The 25,611-nt window shown below is 37.5% G+C and overlaps 1 protein-coding gene across 1 annotated transcript in view; it reads right to left on the bottom strand.

Moving 5' to 3' along the window:
- The window catches only part of DCHS2 (dachsous cadherin-related 2), a 168,224-nt gene that overhangs the window by 47,116 nt on the left and 95,497 nt on the right, over positions 1-25,611 (bottom strand). Inside the window, 1 exon segment of the mRNA XM_011959767.1 lies at positions 20,141-20,998. Within this exon segment, the coding sequence (XP_011815157.1) occupies positions 20,141-20,998 (858 nt within the window).

Raw genomic sequence — 25,611 nt, 5'->3', positions numbered from 1 at the left:
AGGAGAATGGTGTCAACTCGGGAGGCGGAGCTTGCAGTGAGCTGAGATCTGACCACTGCACTCCAGCCTGGGCGACAGGCAAGCTCAAAACCAAGAACAGTCACCGTAGACATTGCATTTAACCCCCAGTGGACCCTCCCCCAAGCCAGCAACAGTGCAAATGGGAATAAACACACAACTTGCTTCTTCTCCACTGGGATGGAAAGAGAAGGGTAGAATATACATCCAACCTTATAGCTTTTGAGGGGACTGCCTGTGGAGATAGTTTCTGTGTTAACTTGGCTCAGAATACTGATGGGGAGCCAGCATACTTTGGATGCTTGAGGGTTGCTGAGAACAAAAGAGAACTCAGTGACTTACCACAGTGTCAGAGAATGTGAAGTACTGCAGATAGATACCTGAGAGAGCAACAGACTACAAGACCCTCAAAAAGAAACTGGCAAACCTCTCTAATTGGGTAGTCACGTACATAAGCCCAGTGAAGATTCATCTCCAGAAAAGGTTTAGGAGGCCCCCAGAATCTGTAGCCAGGCCAATTGGTGAAGATCTTCCTATGCACAAATCCAGTCTGTAAAGACTAGAGAGGTGTTGATTTTTTTCAACTACACAAATCACACCAAAAAAAAAAGAAAAAAGAAAAAAAAGAAGGAATATGAAGAAACAAAACATGACTAAATCAACAGAATAAAACAAATCTCCAGGTGCTGACCTGAAGAAACAGATCTATACATTACTTAACAAAGAATTCAGGGCTGGGTACAGTGGTTCACGCCTGTAATCCCAGCACTTCAGGAGGCCAAGGCAGGTGGATCACCTGAGGTCAGGAGTTCAAGACCAGCCTGGCCAACACGGCATAACCCTGTCTCTACCAAAAATAAAAAACATTAGCTAGGTGTGGTGGCAGGCGCCTGTAATCCTAGCTACTCAGGAGGCTGAGGCAGGAGAATCACTTGAACCCAGGAGGCAGAGGCTGCAGTGAGCCAAGATTACACCACTGCACTCCAGCCTGGGCAACAGAGCAAGACTCCATCACAAAAAAAAAAGGAATTTAAAATAATTATAAAGAAACTCAATGCACTATAAGAAAACACAAACAGACAATCAAATGAAATCAGGAAAGCTGCATGAACAAAGAGAGAATATCAATAAAGAGATAGAAACTAATAAAAAAAAAACAGAAAATCTGGAGCTGAAGAATATAATAACTGAATTGAAAAATTCACCAGAGGGATTTAACAGAAGTCTTGATCAAACAGAAGCATCAGTGAACTTGAAGACAGATCATTTGGAATTATCAAGCTAGAGGAACAACAACAAAAAAAAAAAAATGAAGAAAAGTGAAGAAAGCCTAAGGAACTCATGGGACATCATCAAGTGGACCAATGTATTCAGAAAGCTTCAGAAGGAGAAGAGGAAAACAAAGGAAAATGTGTAAAGAGCGTATTTGAAGAAACAATGGCCAAAAAGTCCCCAAGTCTGAGAAAAAAACAGACATCCATATTCATGATACTCAAAGAACTACACATGGGATAAATCCAAAGAAGTCTACATGAAAACACATTAAAATCCAATTGTGTATGTCAAAGATAAAGAGAAAATCTTAACAAAAAAAAAAAGAGAGAGAGCAAAAACATGACTCATCCTAAACAAGGGAGCTCCCATAAGATTAAGTGGATTTCTCAGGAGAGACAGTAGAGATCAGAAGGGAATAGGATGATGTACTCAAAGGGCTGAAAGTAAGAAAATTGCCAACCAAGAATATCATGTCTTCTAAAACTGTCCTTCATAAATGAAGGAGAGAGGACTTTCTTAGATAAACAAAAGTTGAGGGATTTCAAGTCTGCTAAACCTGCCTTACAAGATATGGGAAAGTGAGTCCTTCAAGTTGAAACAAAGAGACACTAGACAGCAAATGAAAACACACACAAAAAAATACAGCACTTGTAAAGATAAATATAATATGGCAATAGTGATGAAAAATCACTTTTATTCTGGTATAAAATTTAAAAGATAAAAGAATAAAAATATAACTACTAACTAGGTTAATGGATATGAAATATAGAAGATGTAATCTTTAACATTGATAATATAGAATGTGTTGGGGGATGTAACAGAGCAGAGTTTTTTGTATGTAATTGAGCTTGAGCTGTTATAAGTATAAAGTAAATTGCTATTAATATGATATTTTGTATAGCCTCCATAGTAACCACAAAGAAAATACGTATAGAAGAAACACAAAAGGAAATAAAAAAAATCAAGGTATGTTGCTACAAAAAAATTAACAAAACTCAACGGAAGGTAGCAAGAAAAAAGAAACAAGTGAAAAATAAGATCCAACTATATGCTGTCTATTAGAGACTCACTTTACAGAGAAGAACACACAAATAGGCTGAAAGTGAAAGGATAAAATTATTCCATACAAATACTATCCAAAAGAGTGTAGGGATGGCCATACTTTTATTAGGAAAAATTGGCTTTAAGTTAAAAACTATCACAAGATGTAAATAAGAACATTATATAATAATAAAAAGTCCATTCAACCACAATGGAATGAAACTCAAAATCATTAGCAAAAGGAAAACTAATAAATTCTCAAGTATCTGGAGATTAAACAACACATTCTTGAACTACTGGTACATCAAAAGGAAATAAAAAGAAAATTTAGAAAATATATTGAGATAAAAACAGAAACAAAACATACCAAAAATTATGGGATGCAATGATAGTAATACTAAGAGGAAAGTTAATAGTGGTAAACGCTTACATTATAAAGACAAAAGATCTCAAATTAACAATCTAACATCACAACACAAGGAACCATAGAAAGAAAAAACTTAACCCAAAGTTAGTAGAAGGAAGGAAATAATAAACACTAAAGCAGAAATATATGAAACAATAGAAAAACAATAGCAAAAATCAATGAAACTAAGTTATTTTTTCAAAAAGGTTAACAAAATTGGCAAAGCCTTAGCTAGACTAATGAGACAGAGACAGAAAAAGAGAGAGAAAAAATGAATCAGAAATTAAAGAGGAGACATTACAACCAATCCCACAGAAATCCAAAGGGATCATAAGAGACTAATTTGAACAATTATACAGCAACAAATTAGATAACCTAGATGAAATGGATACATTTCTGGAAATATATAGCCTACCAAGACTGAATCATGAATAAATAGAAAATCTCAAGAAACCTTTAATTAGTAACATGATTGAGTCAATCAGCAAAACCTCCCAACAAAGAAAACTCCAGGACCAGATGGCATCACTGGAGAATTCTAACAAACATTTAAAGAATTAATGCCAATTCTTCTTAAACTCTTTCAAGAAATTGAAGAAGAGAGAATACTTTGAAACTCATATTATGAGGCCAGCATTACTCTCACTCCAAAGTCAGACAAAGATACTAAAAGGAACGAAAGTTTTCTTCAGACCAATCTCCCTGATAAATATGTATGCAAAATTTATCAACAAAATACTAGCAAGCATAATTCAACAGCACATTAAAAGGATTATACACCATGACCAAGTGGGGTTTGTCCCTGGGATGCAAGAATTATTCAACATACAAAAACAAATTAATGTGATACACCACATTAACAGAACAAAAAATAAAAATTACATGATCATCTTAGTAGATGTAGAAAAAGCATATAACAAAATTCAACATGCTTTCATGGTAAAAACTCAAAACAAACTAAGAATGGAAGGAAATTATTTCAACATAATAAAGGCCATATATAAAAATCCCACAGCTAACATAACACACAACAGTGAAAAACCAAAAGCATTTATGCTAAGATCAGGAACAAGACAAGAATGCTCACTTTTTTTTTTTTTTTTTTTAAGATGGAGTCTTGCTCTGTCACCCAGGCTAGAGTGCAATGGCATGATCTCGGCTCACTGCAACTTCTGCCTCCCAGGTTCAAGCGATTCTCCCTCCTCAGCCACCTGAGTAGTTAGGATTACAGGCATCCACCATCATACCCGGCTAGTTTTTGTATTTTTGTAGAGACAATGTTTCACCATGTTGGCCAGGCTGGTCTTGAACTCCTGACTTCAGGTGATCCACCCACCTCAGCCTCCCAAAGTGCTGGGATTATAGGCGTGAGCCGCTACGCCCAGTCAGAATGCCCACTATTACCACTTCTATTTAACACAGTAATACAAGTCCTAGCCTGAGCAATTAGATAAGAGAAAGAAGAAGAACAAAAAAAAGCATGCAAACTAAAGAAAAAGTAAAATTATCTGTGCAGACAACATAGTCCTATATGTGAAAAACCCTAACGATTCCACAGGAAAAACTAATCAACAAATTCAGCAAAGTTGCAGAATAAAAAATCAATATGCAAATATTAGTTGTATTTCTACCCAGTAATAATAAGCAATCTGAAAAGAAAATTAGAAAAACAATACCATTTACATCATCAAACAGAATAAAATACTTAAGAATAAACTTAATCAAGGAGGTAAAATATTTATACATTGAAAATTTCAAAACATTACTGAAGGAAATCAAAGAAGTCACAAATAAATGGAAAACCATCTCATGTTTATGAAGTGAAAAACAATATTGTTAAAGTGTCCATAGTACCAAAAGGAATCTACAGATTCAATTCAATCCCTACCAAATCTCCAATGTCATGTTTTGTAGAGTTCGTACAAGTTAACCTAAAATAAATATGGAATGTCAAAGGACCCTGAATAGTCAAAATAATCTTGAGAAAGTAAAACAAAGCTAGAGGCCTCACACTTCCTGACTTCAAAACACTTTACAAAGCTACACCAATCGAAATGTATGATATTGGAATAAAGACAGACATATAGACTAATGGAACAGAATATAAGGCCTAGAAATAAATCCACATGTATATGATCAAATGAACTTCAATAAGGGTGCCAATGCTACAAAATAGAATATGAATAGCATCTTCAACAAATGGTGCTTGAAAAACTGAATATCCACATGTAAAATACTGAAATTGAACCCTTTAATATACAATATACAAAGATCCACTCAGAATGGATTAAAGACTTAAATGTAAGAGCTGAAACTCTAAAGTTAATATAATATAGGAGGAGAGCTTCATGACATTTAATTTAGCAATGATTCTTTGGATATAAGACCAAAAGCACAGGCAACAAAAGCAAAAAAACAGACAAATAGGAGTATAACAAACTTAAAGCTTTTTCACAGCACAGGAAACAATCAACAGATTTAAAAGGGAACTTATGTAATAGGAGAAAATAGTTGCAAGCCATATATCTGATGAGAGGTTAATATCCACAGTATATAAATAACTCTTGCAAATAAACAAGAGAACAAAAACAAATAACCTGATTAAAAATGAACAAAGGACTTGAACAAACATTTCTCCAAAGACGATAGTCAAATGGTCAGTATCATTAAATATCAGGGAAATAAAAATCAAAACCACTAGATATTACCTTATGTCCATTGGGATGGCATTTATTTTATATTAAAAACTAAAAAAAAAAAAAAAACAAAACAAAAAACAGAAATTAACAAATATCGACAAGGATGTCGAGAAATTAGAACCTTTGCATACTGTTGCTAGGAATGTAAAATGGTGCAGCCCGCTATAGAACATAGTACAAAAGTTCCTCAAAAAATTAAAAATAGAATTGCTTTATGATCCAGCAATTTCACTTCAGGATATGTATCCGCAAGAATTGAAAACAGGATCTTAAAGGGATATCAGCACACTCATGCTCCTTGCAGCATTTTTTTAAATAACAAAGGAGAGGTAAAAGCAACCTAAATGCCCCTCAATGAATGAATGGATAGCCAAAATGTAGTATATACATTCAATGAAATATTATTTGACCTTTTAAAAGAAGGAAATGAAATCCTGGTATATGCTACGAAATGGATAAAACTTAAGGACATTATGTGAAATAAGCCAGTTACAAAAACAAATACTGTATGATTCCACTTATATGAAGTATTTAAATAGTCAGACTCTTAGAAACAAAGTAGAATGGCATTTGCCAAGGGTGGGTGGAGGGGGCAGAAGAAAATAGCTCAATGGGCACAGTTTGAATTTTACAAAATGAAAAATGTCCAGAGATCTGTTGTGTAACAATGTCCACACAGTTAACACTGTCATTGACTTAGAAATAATCAAGATGGTAAATTTTATGTTATGTGTTTTTTAACACAATAAAAAAAGAAGAAATGCGTTGATTTTTTTCTACCACCTTCCTATCATTAAAAATGGCTGAACCATTACTAAGATTTTTTAAAAAATCACTCCTGATATGAGACAAATCATGGAAAATGTATGCTCAAAAGAAATAGTTTTCCAAAATGTGTGGATAGGTGAAATCATGGTTATAAATGAAAATGGTATACAGTCTTAAACTTATTTGCTTTTGTGAACACCTAAAGAAATAATAGAGAAGCCAGAAAACTGCTTATTTTTTTATAAGTTTTAGCAAAAAAAAAAAAAAAGATGTGCAGAAAAACCAAAATAAAGTTAATGCATGCAATGAGAAGTAAACACAATTGATTAAGTCTGAAATAGGTTTTTAATTGGATTACAGATTTTAATGGACAACTTTCAAAGAAGTGATTATAAATTGTTGCATTTAATTATTTAAAAATGCACACATGGCAACTTAGAGAAAGGCAGATGCTAAAATGATCCCTAGATGTTCCAACTACATCTCTAATTTTGTGATTTACATAAGACTGTATTTAAGATATGAGTTTGAGAATTTTCACTGCTGCTTTAGTGTCAGATCAGAGTCAACATCTTGCTTGTAGACCTGGTGCTGCCAATTTTCCCTCACTTCCCAACCATTTCCTGTCTGGGCTGTCACCCCAAAGTCAACACTCAGACTTTAGATTCCCTGAATTTTCAGGAGCCATCCTCATTATCTTTTCCAGCTCTCGGAACTCCAGACCAAGCTAGAATCCAGAGCCTGCATGTGTTTAGGAAGAAAGGTTGCACAACTTTTCTGTGTAATTCTCAACTTTGGTTTTGAGATAACCCAGAACATTTCCAATTATCTCAAAAAACAAGGTAAATGTATCTACCAAAATGTACAGTTACACTTCACTTAAAGAAATGCCTTTTAAGATTTTTTAGTCACCAAATAATACAAATTACACTACTGTATTTCCATAATTCAATGATTGTTGCAGGAGCTCTTCATGAAAACAGCATTTTTATCCTCAAAATAATCTAAAATCAGGCTTCAGACATCTACAAACAATAGATGCCAATTAAAAACAAAAATAAAATCTCTGTTATTTCTACTAAATATTTTATTCTATTTTTGACTTAAATATTAATGAGGAGGTTGCGCAAGATGGCAAAATAGAAGCCTCCACAGATTGTCCTCCCAACAGGAAAACAAAATTGAACAATTATCTACACAAAAAAAGGACCTTCATGAGAACCAAAAGTCAGGTGACCAATCACAGTACCTGGTTTTTACTTCATATCACCAACAGAGGCACTGAGGAGTGTAGGGATAGTCTTGAATACACCCCCACCTTCCCCATCTCCTGGCAGTGGCCATGTGCTGAAGAGAGAGAATCTGTGTACTTGGGAAAGGGTGAGCATGGTGATTGTGGGACTCTGCATTGTAACTCAGTGCTGTTGTGTCACAGCAGAAAGCAACACTGGGCAGAACTCAGCCAGCTCCCATGGAGGGAACATTTAGTCCAACCTTGGTGATAGGGGAATCTCCTATCTCAGCAGTTGGAACCTGAATTCCAGTAAGCCTTGTCACTACAGGCTAAAGACTTCTGGAGTCCTAAATAAACTTGAAAGATTGTCTAGGCCATAAGGACCACAATTCCTGGATAGGAATTGTGCAGGGCTTGAAGCCAGTGGACTTGGGGGAGCACAAGACCTACTGAGACACCAACTGGGGTGGCTAAGGGAGTACTTCCACCATCCCTCTCCCAACCCCAGGCAGTGCAGCTTATAACTCAAGGACAGACTCTTTTCTTCCACTTGAGCAGAGGAGAGAGAAGAGTAAAGAAGACTTTGCCTTGCAACTTGGATACCAGCTCAGCCACAGTATGATAGGGCATTAGGCAGAGTGCTAAGGCCCCATCCCAAGCCCTAGCTCCCAGACATTTCTAGACACACTCTGGGCCAGAAAGAAACCTGCTGTCTTGAAGGGAAATACCTAGTCCTGACAAGATTTGCCACCTGCTAATGAAAGAGCCCGTGGGCTCTGAAGTACTCCTTTGTAGCCAGGAGTACTCACCATGAAACTTGGGTGAGACTCAGAGATATACTGGCTTCATGTGTGACCCAGCATATTCCCAGATGTGGTGGCTATGGGGAGAGACCCTTTCTGCTACAGAAAAAGAGAGGGAAGGGGAAAGCGGACTTTGTCTTACAGTTTAGGTGCCAGCTCAGTCACAGTGGGACACAGAACCAAGTGGGCTCTTAAGATCATTGATTCCAGGCCTTGGCTCGTGGACAGCATTTTTTGAACTGCCCCAAGGCAGAGGGGAGCCTACTGCCCTGAAGGGTGAGTTCCAGGCCTGGCAATATTCATCACAAACTGACTACAGATTCCTTTGGCCTTGAGTGAACATTAGCAGTAGCCAGACAGTATTCATCATGGGCCTGGAGTAGTGGTGGCCATATGAGAGACACTCTTCTGCTTGTGGCAAGGGGAGGGAAGAATAGGAAGGACTTTTGTCTTGTGGCTTGGGTGCCAGCTCAGCTGCAGTAGAATAGAGCACCAGGTAGGTGTGTCAGGAGTCCTGACTTTCTGACGACATCTCTGTACACACCTAGGCTTGAGGGGAACTCACAGCCCTGAAGGAAAGAACACAAGCTTGGCTGGTTTCAACACCCACTGTAGAGCCCTGGGGCCTTGAACGAACACAGCTGGTAGCAAGGCAGTGGTTACTATAGGCCTTCGATGGGACCCAGCACTATGCTGGCTTCAGGTATGACCCAGTGCAGTCCCAGTGGTGGTGGTCACAGGGGTTCCTGTGTCACTCTTTCCACAGCTTCAGGCAGCTCGGCATAGAGCAAAAGAATTTGTTTGGGAGGAAGTAAGGGAAGAGAACAAGAGTCTCTGCCTGGTAATCAAGATAATTCTTCTGGGCTGTATCCAGGACCACCAAGGTGGTGCCTCTGCATTAGGAACCCCCTAATGCATGTATGACTGCAGTGACCAAAAACTTAGATCACAACACCAAAGTCACTTTGAATACCTGGAAAGCCTTCGCAAGTAGAAGAGGTACAAATAACCTAGATGACAAAGACTACAATAAATACCTACTCTTCAATGTCCAGACACTGAGGAACATCCACAAGCATCAGTACCATCCAGGAAATCATGACCTCACCAAATGAACTAAATAAGGCACCAGGGACAAACCCTGGAAAAACTGAGATAGGTGACCTTTCAGACAGAGAATTCAAAAATAGCTGTTTTGTGAAAACGCAAAGAATTTCAAGATAACACACAGAGGGAGTTCTGAATCCTATCGGATAAATTTAACTAAGAGATTGAAATAATTGAAAAAATTCAAGCAGAAATTCTGGAGTTGAAAAATGTAATTGACATACTTAAGAACGCATCGTAGTCTCTAAGCAACAGAATAGAGCAAGCAGAAGAAAGAATTAGTGAGCTTGAAGGCAGGCTATTTGAAAATAAACAGAGGAGACAAAAGAAAAAATGATTAAAAAAAAAGAATAAAGCACAACTACAAGATCTAGAAAACAGCCTCAAAAGGGCAAATCTAAGAGTTATTGGCTTTAGAGGGAAAGTAGAGAAAGAGGTAAGAGTAGAAAGTTTATTCAAAGGGATGATAACAGAGAACTCCTCAAACCTAGAGAAAGATACCAATATATAAGTACAAGATGGTTATAGAACGCCAAGCAGTTTTAACCCAAAGAAGACTACCTCAAGGCATTTAATAAACTCCCAAAGGTCAAGGATGAAGAAAGGACCCTAAAAGTAGCCCAAGAAAAGAAACAACATGCAATGGAGTTCCCATACATCCGGAAGTAGATTTTTCAGTGGAAACCTTACAGGAAAAGAGACAGTGGCATGACATATTTAAAGTTCTGGAAGAAATAAGCTTTTTATCCTAGAATACTATACTCAGTGAAAATATCATTCAAATATGAAGGAGAAATAAATACTTTCCCAGACAAACAAAAGCTGAGGGATTTCATCAACACCAGACCTGTCCTACAAGAAATCCCACATGGAGTATTTCAATCAGAAAGAAAAGGACATTAATGAGCAATAAGAAATCATCTGAAGGTACAAAACCCACTGGTAATAGTACATAGAAAAACACAGAATATTATAACACCATAACTGTGGTGTGTAAACTATTATTGTTCTAAGTAGAAAGACTACACAATGAACCAACCAAAAATAATAACAACAACAACTTTTCAAGACACAATCAAGACATAGTACAATAAGATATAAATAGAAACAACAAAAAGTTGAAAAGTGAGGGAACAAAGTTAAGGTATAGTCTTTTTAAAAATTTTCTGATAAGGAGTCTTGCTCTGTCACTCAGCTTAGAGTGCAGTGGTATGATCTCAGCTCACTGCAACCTCTGCCTCCCAGGTTCAAGTGATTCTTGTACCTCTGCTTTCCGAGTAGCTGAGATTATAGGTGTGTGCACCATGCCTGGCTAATTTTTGTATTTCTTTAAGTAGAGATGGGGTTTCATCATGTTGGTCAGGCTGGTCATGAATCCTGACAAGTGATCCACCTGCCTCAGCCTCTTGACATCCTGGGATTACAGGTGTAAGCCACAGCACTCTGCCTAAAGTGTAGTCTTTTTTAGTTTTCTCTTTATTTGGTTGATTGTTTGTTTATGCATTTGGTGCCAAGTTATCATCAGTTTAAAGTAATAGGTTACGAGATATTATTTGCAAGCCTCATGGTAATCTCAAATCAATAAATATACAATGAATACAAAAAAGCAAGAAATTAAAACACAACCAAAGAAAACCACTTTCACTAAAAGGAAGTCAGGAAATAAGAAAAAGGGAAGAGAAGACCCTAAGACAATCAGAAAACAAATAATAAAATAAAAATATGCTCCTGAATGACCAGTGATTCAATGGAAAAATTTAAAAGAAAATTTAAAAATGTAATGAAACAAATGATAACGGAAAGACAAAATACCAAATCCTGTGGGATACAGCAAAAGCAGTACAAAGAGGAACGTTTATAGCTGTAAGTGCCTACATCAAAAAAGTAGAAAAATGTCAAATAAACAATCTAACAATGCATCTTAAAGAATTAAAATAGCAAGAGCAAAACAAACTCAAAATCGGTAGAAGAAAAGAAATAACAAAGATCAGAGCAGAAATAAATGAAACTTAAACGAAGAAAACAATACAAAAGATCAATGAAACCAAAAGTTGGTTTTTTTGAAAAGATAAAATCAACAAACCTTTAGCCAGACTCAGAAAAAAAGGGAGAAGACCTAAATAAATAAAATCAAAGGTGAAAAAGAAGGCATTTTGACAGATATTACAGAAATTTAAAGGATCATTAGTGGCTAGTATGAACAGTTATACACCAATAAATTAGAAAACATAGAATACATGGATAAATTCATAGACACATATAACCTACCAAGATTGAACTATGAAGAAATCCAAAGCCTGAACAGACCAATAACATGTAATGAGATAAAAGCTGCAATAAAAAGTCTCCCAGCAAAGAAAATCCCAGGACCTGATGACTTTACTGCTGTATTTTACCAAACATTTACAGAAGAACTAATACCTATCCCACTCAAACCATTTCAAAAAATAGAGCAAGAGGGAATACTACCAAACTCATTCTACCAGGTCATTGTTATCTTCATACCAAAATCAGACTAAGAGACATCAAAAAAAGAGAAAAGTAACGGCCATATCTCTGATGAAGACTGATGCAAAAATCCTCAACAAAATACGAGCAAACCAATTCAACAACAAATTAGAAAGATCATTCATCATGACCAAGTGGGATTCATTCCAGGGATGTAAGGATGGTTCAACTTACATAAACCAATCAATGTGATACATCATGTCAACAAAATAAAGGACCATATGATTATTTCAAGTCATGCTGAAAAAGCATTTGATGAAATTCAACATCCCTTCATGATAAATACCTTCAACAAACTGGGTATAGAAGAAACATACCTCAGCAAAACACAGAAACCAGAAAAGAGAAAGAAATAAAGGACATCCAAATTGGAAATGAAGAAGTCAAATTATTCTTGCTTGCAGATGATCTGATCTTATATTTGGAAAAACCTAAAGACTCCTCCAAAAAACTATTAGAACTGATAAACAAATTCAGTAAAGTTGCAGGATACAAAATCAACATACAAAAATTCATGGCATATTGCCATGCCAGCAGCAAACAATCTGAAAAAGAAACAAGAAAGTAATCTCACTTAAAATAGCTACAAACAAAATAAAATAAAATAAAATACCTAGGAATAACTTAACCAAATAAGTGAAAGACTTCTGCAATGAAAACTATAAAACACTGATGAAAGGAATTGAGGAGGCTTCACAAAAAAGGAAAAGATATTCCATGTTCATGGATTGGAAGAATCAATATTCTTAAAATGTCCATACTACCAAAAGCAACCTACAGATTCAATGCAATCTCTACCAAAATACCAATGACATTCATCACAGAAATAGAGAGAAAAAATCTAAAATCTATATGAAATTACAAAAGACCCATAATAGTCAAAGCTATCCTGAGCAAAAACAACAAAACAAAGGGAATCACATTACCTGGCTTCAAATTATACTACAGAACTATAGTAACACAACAGCATGGTTCTGGCATAAAAACAAACACATAAACCAATGAAACAGAATAGAGAATCCAGAAACAAATCCAGAAATCTACACTAAACTCATTTTTCACAAAAGTGCCAAGAACATACACTGGGGAAAGAACAGTCTCTTCAATAAATGGTGCTGGGATAACTGGATATCCATGTGCAAAACAATAAAACTAGACCCATATGTCTCACCACATACAAAACTTAAATCAAAATGGATTAAAGATTTAAACTTAAGACCTCAAACTATAAAACTACTAAAAGAAAACATTGGGGAAACTCTCTAGGAAATTGGAATAGGAGTAGATGTCTTTAGTGCCCCACAAACACAGGCAACCAAAGCAAAAAAAGAAAAATGAGATCGTATCAAGTTAAAAATCTTCCGCACAGCAAAGGAAACAATCAGAAAAGTGAAGAGACAACCCACAGGAAGGGAGAAAATACTTGCAAACTATCTATCTGACAAGGGATTAATAACCAGAATGTATAAGAAGCTCAAACAACTCTTTGGAAGAAAATCTAATCATCCAATTAACAAATGGACAAAACACCCAAATAGACATCTCTCAAAAGAAGACAAATGGCAAACAGTTAAAAGAAAAGGTGCTCAACACCATTGATTATCACAGAAATGCAAATCAGAAAACTACAGTGAAATATCATCTCACCTCATTTAAAATGGTTTATATCCAAAAGACAGGAAAAAACAAATGCTAATGAGGATGTTGAGAAAGGGGAATCCTTATATGCTGTTGGTGGGAATGTAAGTTAGCTCAACCACTACAAATAAATAACAGTGTGGAGGTTCCTCAAAAAACTAAAATTAGAGCTATCATGTCATCCAGCAATCACACTGTTAGGTATATGCTCAAAAGAAAGAAAAATCAGTATATTGAAGAGATATTTGCACTCCCACGTTTACTGCAGCACTGTTCACAATAGCCAAGATTTGGAAGCAACCTAAGCGTCCATCAACAGGTGAATGGATAAAGAAAATGTGATACACATACACAATAGAGTAACATTCAGCCATAAAAATGAATGAGACCCAGTCATTTGCAACAACATGGATGGAACTGGAGGTCATTATGTTAAGTGAAATAAGCCAGGCACTGACAGAAAAACTTCACATTTTCTCACCTATTTGTGGGGGCTAAAAATTACAATAATTGAACTAATGGAAATAGAAGAAGGATGGTTACCAGAAGCTGGGAAGGGTAATGGGAGGTTAGAGGGGAAATGGGAGTGGTTAATGGGTATAAAAATATAGTTAGATAGAATGAATAAGGTCCAGTATTTGATAGCACAATGGGGTTCCTACCACCAACAATAATTTATTTTACATGTAAAATTAGCTAAGAGTATAACTGGATTGTTTGCAACACAAAGAAAGGATACATGCTTGAGGAGATGGATACTCCATTTAGTCTGATGTGATTATCACACATTGCATGTCTGTATCAAAATATCTCATCTACCCCATAAATATATATACCTACTACATACCTGCAGAAATTAAACATTAAAATTTTTAAAATGTAAAAAAACAAATTTTCTACAATAAAAAAATGAAAGTTTCTTGTAAATTTTCCAGTGCTATAAATCACAAATACTGAAACCTCCTCCTACTTTCAGAAACAGAACTGATTCCTCAGGGTTCTTCAAGCTATTGCCACTTTCCTTTCTTTCCCTTCATAGGAAAATCTTGTGAAATATAAACTGATGTCTCTGTCTGATTTCAGGGACTGATTTCACTTTTTCTCTCTGCACTTCACTATATTCTGGCTTTTAAAATAAATCTCTATTGAATCTCCCAACATCTCAATTCCCTCCCAAGTTGTTCCATTTAGCTATGAGGAATTCCTATAAGAAGCCACAGCTGACTCCAGAATTCACATTGGAAAACCTGGGCTGCTGGTATCTATTCTTGGCCCAAATCCTGAACAACTTCAACAGAGCAAATTTACTCCTCAGAACTTCCTCTCTAGACTCTCCAAGCACCTTATTTTGCTTTTAGTTCCATCCCTTTATTGCCTTATCCTCTATATTTAATACATGGACTTGTTATTTCAGACATGCCTTCCTTTCTCCTATGTTCATACCTCCCGATACCAAGATGGTAACCCCAAAACATCTCAGGTGATGCTCTTCCCAACTCAACCAAGCCCAGGACTCACTGAGCTGTAATCCCACTACCAGCAGGTGGCAGCCCACTACGTCACTTACTTCTGCTTTGGGGACAGGCTCCCAAATGAACCAGTAGCCATTTTTCAGTCTCTATCTTACCTAGCCCCTGCTCTATATTAAATATGGTTGAACGCCCCATTTCTTAAATGTGCCACTTTCTTGTTTCTCTAACACCATCCTCCTGGATATTGTCACTACCACCCTAGCCCTCCATCTCAATCTCCTTTTTAGATACATTATTTCATCAACTCCTTAAAATATTGACATTGCGTTAGATTTTCTTCTCAGGCCCCCCTCTATCTTCACCTTTCGTTGCACATTGGAATCACATGGGAGCTTCTACAAATAAACAATGTGTGGTCTACCTTCAACGATTACCATTTAACTGGATGCAGGAAAGGGGTGGATGACTAGGTATTAGAATTTTTTCTTTTTTTTCTTTTTTCTGAGACGGAGTTTCACTCTTGTTGCCCAGGCTGGAGTGCAATGGCGCAATCTTGCCTCACTGCAACCTCCGCCTCCCGGGTTCATGCGATTCTCCTGCCTCGGCTTCCTGAGTAGCTGGGATTACAGGCACCTGTCACCATGCCTGGCTAATTCTTTGTATTTTTAGTAGAGATAGAGTTTCTCCATGTTGGTCAGGCTGCTCTCAAACTTCTACTTCTGAGCTCAGGTGATCCACCCACCCCCACCTCCCAAAGTGCTGGGATTACAGGCGTAAGCCACTGCACCCGGCTGGTATTAGTAATTTTTTAAAGCTCCCCTGGTATCTCTATGTGTAGTCCTGGTTGAGAACCTCCGGTATAAATAACCCCCAGGCCTCATTGAGGTTGCCTTGGAAACACTTGAGAAGCACATTCCCTCTTGTCATCCCTCACTGCTGTGGCTTTCTTCAGGCCTGGGTCATTAGCACGTAAATCACCACAGTATCCTCCTAACTCATCTCTCTCCTCCAGGCTACCCTCCACACAGCTTCCAAAGTGAGATTTCTACAATGTCAAGGTTGATATTGGTAACTGAAAGGCCATCAATGTCTCTCTCTCCCAAGTTATCGCTGGAAACCACATGAGCTTCTGTGCACGCTGCTCTCTAGCTATTCCAGATGAAACGGTTGGTCCCAAGGTCAACTCACCACACCCTCTGGAGGCCCCAAGCCTTGTGCATGATATTTCCACTGCCTGGCACAACTATCTCCCCCACCCTTCCCTCTCACCCCATGAGTTTTTTTCTTTTCTTCTTTGTGCATATATATGCCTTTTGTTATCTTAGAAGTAATGATTAAATGGTAAAATGATACCAATAAACATTTGGGGAATACCCACTAGAAGCAAACATCCTCTGGCTCTGCTATCCACAGGGTCTGGCTGCCCTTTCTTCTTCATATCTTAGACTTACAACTGCTGGTAATGGTGATGGCGAAATGCTTTAGAGATTACAAGTGCTCATTTGATCATCAAAATCACCTTTTAAAAGACTAAATGAATAGATGTTCAAGGCCCCTTAAAATTGAATATTGTACATAACATACCAAGTATATAGTCAATGTTTAATAGGAAGCATGTTGGGGAAGGAGAAAAACCATGAGGGGCATCCTCAGGAATACTGATGAGTGTCCTTCAAGAGTTAAAGATGTATGAAGCTGAGTTACAGTTTTAAACAGTACAGCTGACATGCACACAAAATTAGTTGATTTTGTTGATGCTTGATCTAATATTTTTTATGAGCCCCACTCCCGATTTTGTTTATCAAAGGCAGACTATCCTCTTTTTGTACTCCCACTATAGCAATCCTAATGCTATCCACAGCAAATGGATGTGTTATGTAGAATAGGTGGAAGGTCTTATCCACAGATAGGTAACAGAAAAAAGTATTAATATGGTTCCAAAATATTAACCCTTTTATGCTTATAAATAAAGCAGAACAGTTTAGAGCAGAGTTATGCAAAATCCTCATAAAAAATCATAAGTGGCTTCCAGGGCTGAAGCCTTGACAGAGGTGTTAAGATACCAACAAGGAATGTGTAAATCAAAAGGAAACTGGTGAGTAATGGGAGCCCAGTCAATGAAGGCACCATAAAATCCGACTTGGCAGTGCTATGTAAACTCTGCCTGAGGAAAGAGTAATGTAGGCTGATGATACTCAACACTTGAATAGATCCTGCTCCTAATTATTGAGGATTAGCAAATAACTTTCTGATTACAACTTGGCTTCTTGTGTCTTTTATTCCTAGAAAGGGAAAACTGGTCATTCCGATATGATTATTGTAATCTACATAACAATCACAGCTCACCAAATAAATAACATAATTGGCATGGTGTATATATCAATCTCTTTCATATTGATGAATAAGTTCCCACTCCTGGGGAAAGGAACTCCTTGGTGAGTTAATCAAATAAGGTCTGGTGTCTGTATGGCTGAGGGCCAGATGTGGGACTTGGGTGAATTTGCAAAGATAAAAACTGCTTTGTGAAGTATGTACCTTTTTCTGAGAATAAGACTTTCTCTTTCTCCTCCAGAGCCATCTTGGAGTCATAAGTAAAGTGATTAAATTCCATACCATTGTATATGGCTAGTTAGATAATGCTCAATACAATGAATTTATACCAAAATATGAGACTGTCCCTAAATAACAAAATAGGAATGACAGATAACACTTGCTTCCCTCTTTCATTATCATAGGAATTCATATGTGGAAACATTCATACGCTCCAAAGCTGAGAATAATACTGTGTTTATGGAGAAATTCATCATAATTCATTCTTGGAAAGTATCATTCTTATCTGGTTTGAAGACAAAGTAAGACATACTGTAGGCCCCTAACAACCACAAGTAGTTCATTGTTGTATTGTAATTGTTATGTAACAACTGTTTGCTCTGGTGAGAATTTATACCCAGCTAACTTTAGATATCGGACAGGAAGATGACAAAAATAACAACCAAAGAAAGCAATGACTAGTATCCTCTTAAAACTTGATTTAATCTTTACAGCATCCCTGTGAGAAAGTCATCAAAGAGAATATGCCCAGTAGAGCCATGACAGAGGCGGACCCACTCAGCTACACTAACTAGTGTCACGAGTTTCACACTCTAATACACATGTGCCCAGCCTTACCAAGAGTGGAGCCTGAATTCAACAGATCCACTGCCAAAGAGCTGGAAAAAGGGTTTTTCATCCAAAACATCAAGATCTAATTTATGTATTGTACAATACTGAATACATTTTAGTAGTGAGAGTGCACCCATGTGTCATCAGGTTTTAATTTTATTTCATTTGCAAGGTCTGAGTATTTACTTTTAAGTGGGGTATCAATATCATTCATAATTTCAATTTCTCCCCTCCTGGCAATTCAATGAAATGCATAAAGTTGTGAATAGTCCACATCATGGACTATGGTTGCTGACTCATTTTTATCCTGACAGCGAAAACACTGGAAATGAAACCAGAGAAATAAAAGCTGGTTTCTAGGAGATTCATTTAAATGGTTTAGTGGAGTGAAACATCATGGGCAACCAAATGGTTTATCCTTAACTTTTAAGAGATTCAGAACAGTTACATTCTCTCTCTCTAATCTGGCTTGGAAATGCAGGGGAAAGGGGTAGTCAGGAGGGGGGCATTCACAGTAAAGAGTAGGGAGTCACTTGGATGTTAACTTTTCTTGTCACACTGCTGTGGGGCCAGCCTGTGTCTTACCAGAAATTCTGAGAGTGCCTCTTCCTACGATTAAGTGAACATTTCATGACTGACTCTTAAAGAAATTTTACCAATCAAAAGGCTGATTTTAAAATAGAAACTCTACATTATTTTAAACAATTGAGGTGCTAAGTTTAATATTGTTAATAGATGAATGCAACATTAATCAAAAGCTGAACCTGTGGGCTTTCCAACAAAGAAATGTTAAACAAATAACAATACATTGGAGTTATTTGTTTTAACTTTTAATTTTTTGTTTTCTTAAAAGAATAAGAAAATGTTAAAAGTAGTTTGGAGTGATGAAAATTTATGATAATACCAAAAATAATTCACTCAGGATGCCAAGTGGTGCCTACTCATAGATCAAATGTGTGAGTGGCCCACAGAAAACTTAAGTTTCTGATAGGCATGTATTTTTCAGTTGAAAATAAAGGTTAAAATTGCAGGCGTATTTGGGGAGAAAATAATGCTGGCAGCTATAAAATGTTATTAAATAATTGCTATCAAGGCTATTCTAACACTGGTAGGTAGATTTACAATCTTTTAAAACACTAGAATTTGGGAATTTGAAAGCAAAAAAATTGAACAAATGAGGAAAAATAATCTTCTGTTGTCTAAAATATGATCTGGCAGTTTGTAATGAGTTCATGTTCCAAGCAAAGCATCAGCCAGCTTGAAATGTCAATCAATATTTTATGATGTTGTCATTGTTTTTCACAGGGGCCCAAGAAACCCTGCTGACCCAGGTGTAGATTAATTACATCTAGTCAGTTTCAACAGCTTCCTTAACTGTCATCCTTTCCTTTGGCCTTTCTCTTTCCTGTTACACTTGCAACTTTTAGCTCACCTCTAAACTCAGACTTACGCCCTTCACACCTTATATTTGCTCTTTCAAGAGAGGTCCCAACCTATTGCTTCAGATGTCTTGACATATACATCTACCTGGATATTTATGGATACATGCTTATATTATTTCCAGAAGTATTTCTAGCCTTTTTTATGTGTGATATTTAATAAAAAAATTTTTAGAGTAAGTTCTATTAAAAAGATAAAAGCTGAATTTAATTAAGTAATTCCAAACATAAGGGAACTAAGAACAACTCTGACAAGAGATCAAGAAAACACAGTAAGAATATGAGATTAAAGGCTCCCTATCCATTTATTTATTAGCTTTTCTAACTGAATCTTTAATGGGAGGGCCCTCCTTTAGAGGTCAGAAGGAATTTGGTCCTCACTGTCTTCTGCCCTGACATTTCATCTCAGACCAGGTTCCTCTTAAGCACGTTTATTCCAATATCAAGAATAGGCATTGAACTAAAAAATGTATAACTGAATGTGCAGTGGCACTCCTGTAGTATAATCCGTACTCTTAAGCATTTTGCCAAAACAAGTACATTATATGAAAAACTTGAAGGGACACTCACCTGCCTCACAATTTTCAGTCACAAGCCCTTTATACAGATGGTGGCTGAAGGAAATCTTTACATCTTCTCCTTCCATGTGGATGACCAAGAGACCTGTGGTTGTCCTGGCTGGAACACCCTGGTCTGTAACTTTTAACTGCAGCCAGATGGGGAAGTATTCTGAAGATGGATTTTGCTGAAATTGAATTTCTCCTGTATGTTTATCAATAGAAAATATTGACTGGGTCTCTGCAAAACTAAAAATCACAGTTCCATTGGGTCCCAAGTCTGGGTCATCAGCTCTCACAATGACAGTTGTCTGGTTTGTAGGCGACTGGGGCGAAAGAAACACATCAAAAGGGTTCTGTTCCAAAACTGGATCATTGTCATTAACATCAGTGACACATACTTTTATAATTGCAGTAGTGCTTCGTGAACCCTGGATGCTACAGTCTCTGGCCACAGCACTAAATGTATGCTGAGATCTGGCTTCACGGTCGAGGGTGTTGCTGGTTCTCAATGTGCCTGACATAGGATCAATGGTGAATGCACCAGAAGCCTCATCAGTCAGAAAATACTCAGTTTGCCCATTCAGGCCTTCATCCTTGTCCACAGCTGAAAGCACAAGAACCACTGTTCCCACTTCAGCATCTTCTCTCACAGAGAACTGGTAATAAAGTGTGGGAAAAGAAGGACTGTGGTCATTGGCATCCAAAACTCTAACTTGCAGGTGTATTACAGAGCTCCTAGGCGGATCTCCCAGGTCAGAGCACAGAATGGCAAGGGTAAAATTGCTGACTTGCTCCCGGTCCAAAGAACGAGTGGTTGAGAGTTCTCCTGACATCTCATTTATAGCAAAGTACTCATCGGTATTTCCATCTATTAAAGAAAACAATTCCAAATTCATTTGAATTGAAAAAGTAGCAGCTCTTTGCTAGCACTGTCTATGGTATTCATTTATACATTCATTCAAAAATATATTTACTCCTGATTATATTGTATCTTAGCACTTCTGTAAATATTGGGGATATAACAGTAAACATGATAAAGGCTCTGCCCTCATGAAACTTCTATTCTATTGAGGGGATAAACAGAATAATATGATTCAATGCCTATCTTTAATCAGTCAATAATTAGAACACTTGCTTTCACTGATTTGCAGCCGTATGATTTTTTTGTGTGCATCTACAACTTTTAATTTTAATATATTTTTCCTTATAAGAGGATAATGATGAATGTTTTATTTAACACAAAACAATAGGAGTTGGGGATAAGAAACAGAATATAACATCCTTTTTTAAGATATTAATCAGAAATGAACAGATTTGATTTATAGTTATTTTCCCAAATATTACCCACTACAGATTTCATGCCTGTTATACTATTGCAGTAAGCCTTCCCTTCTACATGTCCACAGCATTTTGTCCATGAATTGTAACACTTTGGTTAGAGTTAGTTGGACAATTGCCTATTTCTTCCAAAACATAAATAAGGCAATGTTCTATTCATCTATTCCTTAAAAAAAAAATCTGCCCTTTATTATAATCCACGGTATCAAGTAGAATAAAACTTAAAATTGAACACAGGAACAAAAAGCTTTCAAAGACATTTTTAAGTAACCCTGAAAATTAGTGAGGAGAAATGTGGTTCAAATACTTGCCAGTCATATTCTTGGATGAAGAGCAGGACCAATAGTGTGGGAACTTAATAAAGTCTGCATATCAGAGGCATATGAGGACCAAGTGGAACGGCATTCAGAGGAAACAACAGCAATAGGTAGTTTTAGCGGGGAGGAGAGGGCCCTGCATTTGTATTCATGAGGCATAGTTAATTTACACCAAAAGGAGAGATGATTGGACAAACCCACATTTCTGTAATATTTGTGGTTGATAAAGTGATTCAGTCATTCAGCAAACATTTGATGAGCACCTCGTATGTGTCAAGTTTGTGCTCGAGATCACAGATATGAAGGGAGTAAGACATGACCTAGCTCCAATAGTTTGCAGTCTAAAAGGAAAGGCTGGTCAATACTTGGATATTAAAGTACCGTGTGAAAATCATATGTACAGAGAGGTAAATTAGTGCATACAGATAGTGCTAGCCAAGGGGTGCTGTTCCTCTGAGAAGAACAGAGGAAGGGCACATAGTCCTATGTTAGTATGACCAAGAAATGCTTATTGGAAAAAGTGACATCAAGTCTCACCCCTAAAGTGGAGGAAGCCATACTACAAGTTTTGGGGAGAGTGTTGCATGCAGAGGAAAGAGCCTGTGAGAAGTTCTAGGAATATAAGAATTAACAGGCTGCAACTGTTTGGGTGTGACTAGTACACAGGGTTCCTGGGTGTCTGTATGTGGAAAGTAGGAAAAGGGCTGGCAGTAGTGGCAGAGGAAAGACATGAATCTGGGAGGTAAGCAGGGGTAAAATGGTGAAGGGCTTTATGTATACCGCTGAAGATTCTACAGTTTCTCCTGAAGTCCACGAGGGAGCCCCCTGAAGGATTTTGGACAGTAAAGTGTCATGAATCAAATTTCTATTTTAAGAATAGTATTGAGGCAGCAATGTCAAAGTTTGATTAGAAAACAGGATGGTTCCTGTAATCCCAGCACTTTTGGAGACCAAGGCAGGAGGATTGCTTGAGCCCAGGAATTTGAGTCCAGCCTGGGCAACATAGTGAGACCTCATCTCTTAAAATAAAAAAAAAAAAAAAGTTTTTAAGTTATTCAGGCATGGTGGAATGTGCCTGTAGTCCCCACTACTCAGGAGGCTGGGGTGGGAGAATTGCTTGAGCCTGGCAGCGGGTAGAGGCTGCAGTGAGCTGTGATTGCACCACTGCACAGCCTTGGTGACAGAGCAAGAGCCTGTCTTTAAAAAAAAAAAAAGGAAAATGAAAATGGGAAGGTTAGGAGTCATAGTAATCTACTTGTGCAACAAGGGGTATCTGAAACAATATATGCATGCAGGAAGTGAACACATTGCAAAGATATCAAAGAGAAAAAATAAGAAGTTATGGAGAAAGGATTCATGACCCGGCTTAGGCGAATAAGTAAAGGGTGTGTAGATCAGTCAACTGTCTCTAAAATGAGGGCTGAGTACAGCTGGGTTACTTGAAGTTGTCTAAGGAATTTACTTGGAAACAGGTAGTTTTTTGGTAATCTCCAGAAGTTCAATTTAAATATCCTTATTCCTAAAATTGCTCTACCTGAGAGTGCACCTGGGATCATGGAATTTATCTTTCCCACATTCACCTTTATAAGCACTCTTCTTGCAAATTAGAAAAGAAAGTCTCCCTGTCACCCAAATAAATGGCTGTCAAATAAAGTGATAATTCCCAGTGTTGAAAGTTCTATGTCAAAACAAAAACTGACTTTAATGCCTGGGGAAAATATCCTTTTGCAGTAGGGGAAGGTCTCTGCTGTCAACAAAATTATAGGGCCTATTCAAGTTTTCAAGTGGCAGATAAATAAAAAATAAAGACTATTCATTTAACTTTTTGGCATATAACTCAGAAGGTGTACAAGTACTAAATTAACTTCTGTAACAATACTTCCATTTTAAAAAAGGTGAGCAAGAATTTTCAGTGCTTACATCTGTAACAAAGAGAAACAGCAACAGACTTGGCACTGTGCTTTGCCTTTTGCCTTACTTTTATGTATTTATTTATTTTAATTTTTTGAGATGGAGTTTCACTCTTGTTGCACAGGCTGGAGTGCAATGGTGCGATCTCGGCTCACCGCAACCTCCGCCTACCGGGTTCAAGCGATTCTCCTGCCTCAGCCTCCCGAGTAGCTGGGATTACAGGCATGCGCCACCGGCAAATTTTGTATTTTTAGTAGAGACGGAGTTTCTCTATGCTGGTCAGGCTGGTCTCAGAACTCCAGACCTCAGGTGATCCGCCCACCCCCGCATCCCAAAGTGGTGGGATTACAGGCATGAGCCACTGCACCCAGCCGCTTTGCCTTATTTTAGCAAAAAGGAACATGCATTCCCAGATTCATGAACTCACTGGAAAAAAGGAACCCATTAATCTGATTCAGAGACGCATTTACAACACAATTTTACTTTTTATGTTATTACTTGTCAAAATTTGGAATGCACTTTTGCTATTTTAATCTTACAATCACAATAATCTAATATAATTTTCAAAACTGAGACCTTATGTTCACTGGAAATTTTTAGAAATCTTAAATTTATCCACATATTTTAATTGCAGAAAATTATAATAAAATGATCAACACTTTAAGCAGAGAAGTCCATTACATTATGATAAAATTCTGCAACGATGTAGAAAGGTAATATTGATTGAAAAAGTAAAAATGCAAAACGTATAACTGAAAATGCTTGTTCATACATATAATTGAAAAAAACAAGTAAAATTCTACATTTTTATTAACTTAAAAAAATCATAGTTCAAACAGCAGAGTCTGTGAACTATGAAAATGTACAATTCACTTGGCATTCCCAGTGCCCTGCGCTCCCCGTGACTGCGCTGTGCAGGCGTCTTGGTTCGTGCAGGGTTGTTCTCATCCTTGCCAGCATCCCCTTCCCCTTTCGCCCCTGAGGCACCCCATTCCCTTCTTTGCCGGGTTGCGGGGGCTGTTTTAGGCCTGGGTTCTGTTTTTGGAAGGGCAGGTTTAGCAGACCACCCTGCCTATCTCCTGTGTGGCTCCTCCATCACCTTTGCTGTGTCACCTTTTTAGCCTATTTCCTGGGCATAGTGGCTTGGCAGGCAGCTTTGCCAATCCAAGTTATGCTCTCTGTTCCTGGAGAGATTTCTGACTCCCACAGCCATCCATAGAAGCTCCCAGTTTCCAACCTGGCTGAGAAGGTGGCTTCATCTTGGGCAGAACAGGTGGAGACTTTGGGACCATGAAGGGACATTCAGAGCCAGGAAAGAGGAAGGCAACACAAGGGGAGGATGACTTTCATATATATACACATACACACACACATATGTATACATATATATACACATATATACAAACATATATACATATACACACACATATATATATGAAATATATATAAATATATATACACACACACACATATATATTTTTTGAGACGAAGTCTCACTCTTGTCGCCCAGGCTGGAGTGCAATGGCGTGATCTCGGCTCACTGCAACCTCCGACCCCCGGGTTTAAGCGATTTTCCTGCCTCAGCCTCCCAAGTAGCTGGGATTACAGGCACACGCCACCACACCCAGCTAAGTTTTGTATTTTTAGTAGAGACGGCGTTTCACCATGTTGGCCAGGCTGGTCTCAAACTCCTGACTCCAGGTGATCCGTCCACCTCGGCCTCCCAAAGTGCTGGGATGACAGGTGTGAGCCACCACGCCTGGCCGCCTTTCATATGTTTTTAAGGTATTTTTTATTCTATCGAATACTTTTAAAAGGTGATATACAGTCTTATTTTAATGTGTCAGTATTTAGGATATGCTGGGAAACACCTTTGTTACTTTTTAAGTTTATGGGAAAAAGTTTAGTTGACAAC

This window comes from Colobus angolensis, unplaced genomic scaffold (genome assembly GCF_000951035.1).
Source record: "Colobus angolensis palliatus isolate OR3802 unplaced genomic scaffold, Cang.pa_1.0 Scaffold5, whole genome shotgun sequence".
Lineage (NCBI taxonomy): Eukaryota > Metazoa > Chordata > Mammalia > Primates > Cercopithecidae > Colobus > Colobus angolensis.
Note: the sequence above shows the minus strand (reverse complement) of the source record. Positions and strands in the feature narration are given on the sequence as shown.